The 9,592-nt window shown below is 33.8% G+C and overlaps 1 protein-coding gene across 2 annotated transcripts; it reads left to right on the forward strand.

Moving 5' to 3' along the window:
• The first annotated feature begins 4,813 nt into the window (after positions 1 to 4,813).
• LOC145043126 (hexosyltransferase GAUT11-like) lies at positions 4,814 to 7,447 on the forward strand. 2 transcript variants are annotated; one of them, XM_078991690.1, is made up of 3 exons: positions 4,814 to 5,234; positions 5,318 to 5,551; positions 5,809 to 7,447. In XM_078991690.1, exons 2-3 carry the CDS (start codon positions 5,396 to 5,398, stop codon positions 7,255 to 7,257), a joined length of 1,605 nt encoding a protein of 534 aa, XP_078847816.1. In that variant the 5' UTR covers positions 4,814 to 5,234; positions 5,318 to 5,395; the 3' UTR covers positions 7,258 to 7,447. The 2 variants fall into 2 exon arrangements, with proteins under 2 accessions (XP_078847816.1, XP_078847815.1); XM_078991689.1 differs by having other exon boundaries at positions 4,814 to 5,551.
• Positions 7,448 to 9,592: the final 2,145 nt, after the last annotated feature.

The raw sequence follows: 9,592 nt of genomic DNA on the forward strand, positions 1-9,592 counted from the left end.
TACCTAAGTTCTACCGAACATTTTGTAGATAACAATATACATATGCATACTTATGCAACTTAAAAACTGATAAGATATTCATTTAATACTCGTTCCAAATATACAGATTCATTCCAAGTAACAGATAATATATATCTATATACACATAGCACGTATTCACTAGGAGATACTTTATATCTATGTGTTAGAAGAAAAGGAATATACACTCACTTGATTAGAAGATGATCAGACAACACTACGGCTTACAAAAGTAGTATTCTTCGGTAGATCTGGAAGATCTTCACACACCGGGCTTCTCGTAGGTAGAACTTCAGCTCGGAAACTCTTTTCTTCTCGGGATCTTCGGGCTTCGGGACTCGATTCGGGTCTCGGGATGATACCGCGGCTTCGGGGGGGGGGTACTTCAATATGACCAAAGAGGGTTTAGGGTGTGAGAGAGTAAAGGGAATAACAACCAAAATCGGCTGTCCTTCGATTTCTATTTATAGGGCTGAAATACTGAATTCACGTCGTGAAATCTTAAAATTCACGTCGTGAGTTCAGTCAGGCATTCGTAATTGCATTCTTCATCACTCCACTTGCTTTGGAAGGCTCCAGAAGGCATCAGTACTGAGTTCACGTTGTGAACACTGTTTTCACGTCGTGATCTCTGACATAGTGTTGGGTTTCGTGCACCGAACTTCAGAAATTCATAACTTTCGCATATGAGCTCCATTTTTGACGTTCCTTTCTTTCTACGCGTAGGTAAAAACATGATCTATAACTTTCGTTTAGACTCCGTCGGCTAATTTTGACTTTATGTTTATTATATATTTATTATATTATTTTTAGTAGGCCAGAACATTAAAACTCCGTTAGAAAATCATAACTCCTTCATCTAACGTACGTTTTCGTCTGTCTTTCTGTCGTTGCAATACTATTGATGAGATATTCAATTCTCATTTAGAAAGTTTTGGCTAAATATCGCTCGATCTCATATTCGAACTTCAGGTTATCTACTGCTAAGTCGAAAGTTAGAAAAATCATAACTTCCTTATACGAAGTCAGATTTAGACGTTCTTTTTATGTACGCTCTCGGTTTAACGTATTCTACAACTTTCTTTTAGAATACTAAGGCTAGATATAGCTCTATCTTAAATTCGTATTTTACGTCATTCAGTGTTGTGGCGGTTCTGTCGCGAAACTTCGACAGGTCATAACTTCTTCGTTATAACTCAGATTTCGGCATTCTTTATATATTCGGAAAGCTCGTTACGACCACTACGTCTTCATGTATCGATATCGGGCTTATCTAATATTTCATTTTAACTCATATTTTTATCCTTAAGTCATTTAAGCTACACAATTAAGCACAAAACACATAATACTCAAATAATACATCTTTATTATTTCAAGACAGGTTACAAAGGTTAACCTAGAATATTACATCGTTATTAATGACAAACCCAGAAACACGGGCGTTACAACTTTGAAGCCTCGACATCATAGAAGATCCATGTACGTAAGCTTGGAATTCTGACACATTTAGTAATGACAAGAATTTGGAATTATGGAATGAGCATTATTGGAATAATGTCTAGTTGATCTGTTCACAAAGGAAGGAGCGTAGAGAGACATATTATGCATGTTCATAACATAGCATGACTGATGTTTAATTCAAGTGGTTAGTTGATTACTTGAAACATTATACAATGAATAAAGTCTTAATTAATGTGGTGATTAAATAATAATAGTTTTACTTATATTCAATAGTTTTGAGACCATAGTTAATTAGGTTATTATTATGTTTCACTTTGCATGTTTTACATCCTGAATAATTTTATTACTCGAAATTCCTCAGTCGCTTGTACTTTTGGAAGTAAGTAGCGAATTAAGACAGTCATGAATTGAATTGTAGATTGTCTATGGAGATTAGACATATCAATAGTTTTGTTGGAATGTTCATGAGTACTTAGTAATAAGGATTTTAAGTACTAGATAAACCCATGCTCAGAGAATTACTTAATGGATTTTATCATGAGTAATTTTGAGACGATAATATTTTATATTCTTAAAATGAAGATATATGAGTTGTTGTTTACAAGTTAGTTGTGCATTCATAATATGTAAACGTATCAGTAACTTGATGTTATAAAACATATCGTTGTGCATGATTTGATGCATAAATACTGCAAGCATATAAGTCAAGGTTTATTGATTCCTTTTTTCCCTAACGGGAAAAGCGATATCTTTGGGTCCCTCGGAGATTTGGTGTTGACTTATAAGTGCTAGGCCTAGCCAAGAATAAATTGATGTGTTCGATTAGAAGTCTTATCACAAATCAAAAAACGAGAAACAAAAATTGGACAATGAGATTGATTATAATCCATATCTCACGTCTGTACGATATCTTTGAGAACGGAGAAATATTTGATCACTTATCTTAGGACACGTAACTAACTGGATCAGAGTTTAATAGCGACTTTAGGAAGCGAAAATTTGCTGATCAGTTTGGGAGTGATACTGGCAATTATAGTTACAGACTTATCTAAGTGGGAGATTGTTGGATTGGGTATCTAAGCCTATAACTATAATTGGTATAAACTTGAATTAATAGTAGCACAGTACATTTAGGTTGCCCTCAAACCTAGCAATTTAATAGGATAACTTTTAGAGAGATAGACTGATTTATTAAATTATTATATGGTTAATAAATTAATTAGAAATCAAAATAAATAATTTGTTAATATATTATTTTATGAGAATAATATATTAATTGGAAATAGTATTATTTAATTAATAATTAATCAGAAATTAATTGAAATTAATTTTGGAATTAGCAGAATTAACTATAAGTGTAGGGTCTGTTTGGTTATTTATTGAAAGTTGAGGAAAGGAGCCCACAAACCTCGTTGGATGAAGTGGATGAAAATCTCTTGGGCAAGCCCAAGGAATTTCATTCAAGCCTTTCCATAAGGAATGAAATAGGCTGCTTGGTCACCAAGCAAAGGGATTAGGGTTTCCTCTTTAAACCCTAGATTTAGCACCAAACTACCTCAACTATATAAGGACCCTAGCCATTAGAATTTCGGCTATTACATTCCTTTAGAGGCTTAGGGCCTAAATACTATTCTTCTCCTCTCTTTCTCTTCAAGCTCCTTGGTTGCTAGGGTTTGTGTGTGAACCATTAGAGGCACGACACTTGTGGTGCTTGCTTCCAAGAGTTTTTCAAGAAGGAATTCAAGATTGTTTGCAATAACAATCTTCAAGGTAAGTTTCTTTATTCTTATAATTTTTTTTTCATATGAAAGTTTTGTAGGATAATAATTTATAGTATGTTGCCTATATGTGAAAGACATAGATCCTATTAGGTTTCAAGTGTCATAATCATTTGAATTATTCAAATATTTTTCCGCTTAGAGCATTATAGTTGTAACCCTAATAACCGATCAAGATCATTATTTGAGCAAGATTTGAAGAGATCGAGAGATGATACACATTTAATCATTCAATTTTCTTTGTTTTAATCATGTTTAGCAAAGTTTACTTCATCTTTATTTGTGTTAAAGCATGGCCTAAAACCCATTACTTTTGTTTAGAGTAGATGAACCTTGAACTTATGTGTTGAGTTCAATAATTTGGGATTTATTGCTGGATAAAAATCCTCATTTGTTAAAGTAGTTTTCTTTTATGTTTATTGCTAAGTATTATTAGGATTAGATGATCATTCTATCTTAGTATAGTTGATTATTATGATTTTATGAAGATTACGATCGTATAACTGGAGTTTGACCAAAACCCATTATTAAATAGAAAAGTTGGCAAACTGTATGTATGAGAACATATGTGATGATCATTCGTATATAAATAATTGATTCTCATTATCATTGATATAAATTTAATATTCAAGTGTTTCTCATAATTCGAACTGAAAAATGATTTTTAGGAATATTAGTTCATTTGATTATTGCAATTAATAATCTGTTAAATCAAAAAATTAGTAGTGGCAAGTCATATTAGGAATCGGTAATATTACAAAATTAAATCCAACGCATTATTAGATAAATCAACCATAGTCAAAAGGTGAATCCAGTCTAAACGAATGCACTTTAATTATCTTGTTTTCAATCATAATCTACTATGTTCTGTTAGTTTGAAGTACTTGTTTGCTATCTAGCTTTTTACAATTGATGCTAGAAGTTTCTAACTTTAAATCAAAAAACTCCCCTTTTAATATTATTTTCTAGTTTAATAAGTAGTAGATATTTAAAAATAGAATCATACTCGTCTTTGAAATGTTGGATATGACATTCTTACCATTGTTATACTTGTTAAATGGATAAATACTTCCATAATTATGTAGGAGTCCTTTGTTGTGATTTAGTCCTTTTTATAAATATAAAACTAGTTTTAAAATATACTATCATTGGTCCAACACCAAATACGTATAAATTAGGGTATATCCTTAACTTTTTGCCCGAGTATTTCTTTTTGTCTTGGAAATACCAAATTGAGTTAGGATAAAATTATTACAAAAAAATCTCGTGGTTTGCTATGTAGGTGTCATTAGCAAAAACCTGAAAAACCAGTTATAAAAATTAAATATTAAGAACTAAATATATACAATATGAAAATTTTATTATTTTATTTAGTTGTTTTTTTCGGCTTAACATGTAATAACTTGTAAAATAAACAATTTTAATGTTCAATAATTTAAAATCAATAATTAAATACAAAATAAAAAATATATTACATTATTATTATTATTATTATTATTATTATTATTATTCTAAAATCAAAGATACCATACGTTTTAGGACATTAAACATAGATGTACCGAATACAATCTATTTGAAAATTCCCGAGAAATAACTCCGCGACTTTGGTTTCAGATTAAGGCATCCATCGTTGTTTGATTGATTTGAGTAGTAACATAGAGCAAACCGTTGTTACATGTGCTTCCATGTGTTGTCCCCAATTCCCACAAATTTGCCCCCTTCGATCTTAATGAGCAGAAACCACATCACCAGTCACAAATTCATCTTTCTTTCTCCAAGCAGACATCTTTCTTGTGTTTCAGGAGCTCAAGATACCACTAATACGCGTTTTTCCACCTTCCTCACCCTTTCCCTAAATCAACTCATACTCGATTGAAGTCCATAACCCAACTGACACTGATTTTGTTGTTTAATAGAAGATCGCCGAATATGGGCTGCTGATTTTTGTTTTTGTTACTCGATCGGCGATCAGTTATGGTGGGTTGTTGATTCTTCATTCTTTATGAATGATTTCTGTAGAAATCGCAGCTTTGGTTTTGAAATGGTAATTGCTTATCCAGTTTCCGAGTGATTGCGATGCGTTCTGCATGATATTGATCCGGCGGAGGTGAATTTTGGACTCGGCATATCGATAAAAGATGCGCCGGCGGGCTGCCGACTACCGGCGCCCGGTTCGAAGGAAGTTTTCAGTTTGGATCTGGGTGCTTCTTGGTCTACTCTGTATTGCTGGATTTATTTTCTTATTTTTTCTACAGAATCAAGAATTTAAAGATCGAGTAGAACATCCCATTCTGGTAAGATTTTATAACCTAACCCTTATAATATCTTTGAAATTTCATTTCTACAATTGCAATTATTGATGGTGTTCATTCATAATAACACAATTTTGCTTGTTTCATACAATTCATTCAACACAATTAGTTTATATTGAAAACCCTAGTTTTAGGCAGGCAATATACAATCATTACACCTTTCTTGATTCTTGAATCTGTTGTCTATTGACTATTGCATCTGCATACATTACCATGTACTCAATTCATACCCTTTTCAGGATCAAAAATCAGGAACTCTACAATTCCCTCACACAAATCAAAATCTAACCGATGAGTCAGCAAATCCAAATTCATATGCAAGACAATTACTCGAACAAATGACACTAGCAAAAGCCTACATTGTCATTGCAAAAGAACACAACAATCATCATCTTGCATGGGAACTCACTTCAAACATCAGAACATGTCAATTCCTTCTTTCAAAAGCAGCCATGAAAAACACCAAAATGACACAACAAGAAGCTCAACCACTCATCAAAACCCTCTCAACTCTCATTTTCAAAGCACAAGAATCCCATTACGACATTGCAACCACAATCATGACCATGAAATCTCACATCCAAGCTCTTGAACAACGCGCAAATGCAGCCACTATTCAAAGCACACTTTTTGGTCAATTAGCTTCCGAATCACTTCCCAAGAATCTCCACTGTTTAAACATCAAACTTTTATCAAATTGGCTCACAAACAACACCTTACATCACATCACAAATGAGATCAAAAACTCACCAAGATTACTAGACAACAATCTTTACCATTTCTGTGTCTTTTCAGACAACTTATTAGCTGTTTCAGCTGTAGTCAACTCCACAATCTCAAACACTTTACACCCAAAACAAATCGTATTCCATCTTGTCACAAATGAAGCAAACTATGGAGCTATGCAAACTTGGTTTGCAACTAACAACTTCAAAGGGTGTACAATTGAAGTTAAAAAGATCGAAGATTTGACTTGGTTGACTCCTTCATATTCACCCGTGGTTAAAAAACTAACCCAACCAGAGTTTCGTGCTTACTATTTCCAAGGTTCTTCAGACAATGAGCCAAAATTTGGAAACCCGAAATACGTATCTTTATTAAACCACCTTCGATTCTACATCCCTGAAATCTACCCTCACCTTAAGAAAGTCATATTTCTTGATGATGATGTCATCGTTCAAAAAGATTTGACTCCTTTATTCTCGTTAGATCTTCATGGAAATGTAAACGGAGCTGTTGAAACGTGTCTTGAATCTTTCCATCGATTCTACAAGTACTTGAATTTTTCGAATCCTGTTTTGAGTTCGAAATTTGATCCACAAGCATGTGGTTGGGCTTTTGGTTTGAATGTTTTTGATCTTGTTGCATGGAGGAATGCTAATGTGACAGGGGTTTACCATTTTTGGGAAGAACAGAATAGTGAAGGGGTGTTATGGAAGTTAGGGACTTTGCCACCTGGATTATTGGCTTTTTATGGAAGAACAGAGCCACTTGATAGGAGATGGCATGTGTTGGGGTTAGGGTATGATATGAACATTGATAACAGGTTGATTGAAAGTGCAAGTGTTGTTCATTTTAATGGAAACTTGAAGCCATGGTTGAAGTTTGGGATTGGAAAGTATAAGGTGTTATGGGAACAGTATGTGAACACAAGTCATCCTTATCTTCTTGATTGTGTTGTGAATTGAGAGGATTTGAAGGAGAAAATGTAGAAAGTTTTGGTATTGTTTTAGATGTTTTGTTTTATTGTTTGTAAGTTATATTGTTTCTTTTTTTGAAGAGGGGTATTATAATCAAGATGAAAGAAAGTGTATTATTTATTGATTTTGTAAGGTGTAGAAGCAATTTTTTGTGTAATAACTGCAACTTTTTTTTGTATTGCATAGACGTTGATTCGTTCAACTCATTAAAGTTGATTATATAAACAGAATTTGTGCATTAGAGGATATGTAGTTAATCGAAGCGAAGGAAATGTATTTTATGTATATTTTATAATGGCATCTATAAAGGAATAAGTTTAAACTCGTGGTTAATTCTTGCACCTATGCATTCATGCAAAGCTTTAAAAATTTGAAAGGGTAATTCTCACATGAAGATATAGTAACAGGCTTCTTAATATATGAAGTTCTATATGGATGATTGATTTGTCTGGTTATATGAAAGATAGTTTTTTTCGGGCATGAGTAAGATGGAACGAGGGAGGGGCTGCAAATAAAAATTGGGGAGGAAGGGCGTAGAAGGGTAAGACATACAAGTGTATTTGTTAATAATTGTATGAATTGTTTCAGAACTTGTTTCATAAATTGCATCTCTACAACAAAATGTTGATTCCGAGTGTATGTATAGAGAGACTCTAGCAAATCATAAATTGCATCTCGATAAATATTTGATAAACTGATAAAATGATAACCACATATGTTTGTTTGACTGTATGCACTTTGCATCTCTACTTGATTGACTTATGATTTCAGCGTGTTTATGATTTGGGTATATATTTCAACATGGCCGATGAAGGTGTAATTGATGTTGATGATCAACATGACAATAGAGTTGAAGTCACAAGGGGTGAAGGTGACACTAACAACGAAGAAGAAAATAATGCAGCATCTAGGTTACGATCCATTGTTTGAGACCATTTTCCGTATATCAACGCCGCTAAAAAAGAAAAATGCAAACATTGTAAATAGGCTTTAACTTGTGGCTCTAGAAAGAATGATACTTCCTCATTACTCAATTATCTAATTAATTATTGTAGGCTCACCCCCTTTATAAAAGGAAAAAAAAAAAGATAATTTAAGGAAACAATCAACTTTAAACTTTAAGCCAAAAGGTAAAGACTTGGGGGGGTGGAGGGGGGGGGGTGTTGGGGAGGGGGGTTGTTGATCCTTTAGCCAAGAGAAATATAGAGAAATATATGTGCATTAAAGACAATCAACCATTTAGTATTATTATGAATCCATGAGTGTATCATTTCATTTGATTCCTTTCCAAGTCAAGTGCTGAAAAGAACAAAATCATTTCACCAATGTATCATGATATTTACTTCACGAAGGAAAGGTACCATCCCAGTAGATTCCTCTTAATGCCTTGATAGTTAGTTTTGTTTACTTCTTTTTATAGTTTATTTTAGCATATTTCATTCATAATTTAGATAATTTCCATGCATATTTTCCTTTTTGTTATTTTATGACTATTTCGGGTACTTTCGAATCTTGTGAGCATAATTGCAGGTTTTCGGGTCTAGCGGAGCGGGAGTGTTCGGGATGTATGGGAGGCGATGAGATTTGGTAGACAAAAATGATGTTGGGCTTGATGGGTAGTGGAGATGATGCATGGAGTGATATTGATGATTATTTGAAGGCTTGGAGAGAAATAAACTTTAAATTTGCAAGATGCGGGGGAATATTCAAGCGTACGTAGATTATTAATCGGGCGAGTTCACGAGCTGTGGAGGATTTGGAGAGGTCAAATTGGGCTTAAAATGAAGAAAAACTTGAAGAAAATGGGCTAGGAGGTGATTGGATTCGATATGGGCTAGTAAGATATGCTTCGGAGGCCCACAATCTCAAAGAAGCCCATGTCAGGCACCACCCGCGCATTCCACCCGCGCAGCAGCACGCGGGTCGCGCAAGGCTCTGCAGGGGTAATTTCGGAAATCCATTTGGAAGGCTATTTGAGGAAGGTTGGTGCCTATCTTTTGGAGACTCTTAGACATCCGATTTTTTGAGATTCTCTCTGGAGTTTTGAAGACTTTTGAAGGCCAAGAACCCTTGAAGAACATCATATTTTTACCTTTTGATTCTTGCTTAATGTTTGGTACAATTTTCTCTAACTTTGTTTCTTTGGGTTTAGCCATGCTTGGCTAAGCTAATCTTGGTTGACTTTTGGTTAATCCTTTGAACTTTTGTTGAATGTTGAAGAATCCATGAACATGCTCTTGAATCTTTATGGGAATGTTTTATGTTTTAACATCTTATCATTACTTGTATGTTTTAGTTCATAAGTTTAAATGTGTTTGTGGTG

This window comes from Lactuca saligna, chromosome 4 (genome assembly GCF_052625555.1).
Source record: "Lactuca saligna cultivar CGN05327 chromosome 4, ASM5262555v1, whole genome shotgun sequence".
NCBI lineage: Eukaryota > Viridiplantae > Streptophyta > Magnoliopsida > Asterales > Asteraceae > Lactuca > Lactuca saligna.

What these genes read in the sequence shown, in the direction of transcription:
- LOC145043126 (XM_078991689.1), top strand. Translation starts at nt 5,396, where the DNA reads ATGCGCCGGCGGGCTGCCGACTACCGGCGCCCGGTTCGAAGGAAGTTT. An exon ending in GAGTAGAACATCCCATTCTG is followed by an intron (nt 5,552 to 5,808) that starts GTAAGATTTTAT and finishes TACCCTTTTCAG; the next exon opens with GATCAAAAATCAGGAACTCT.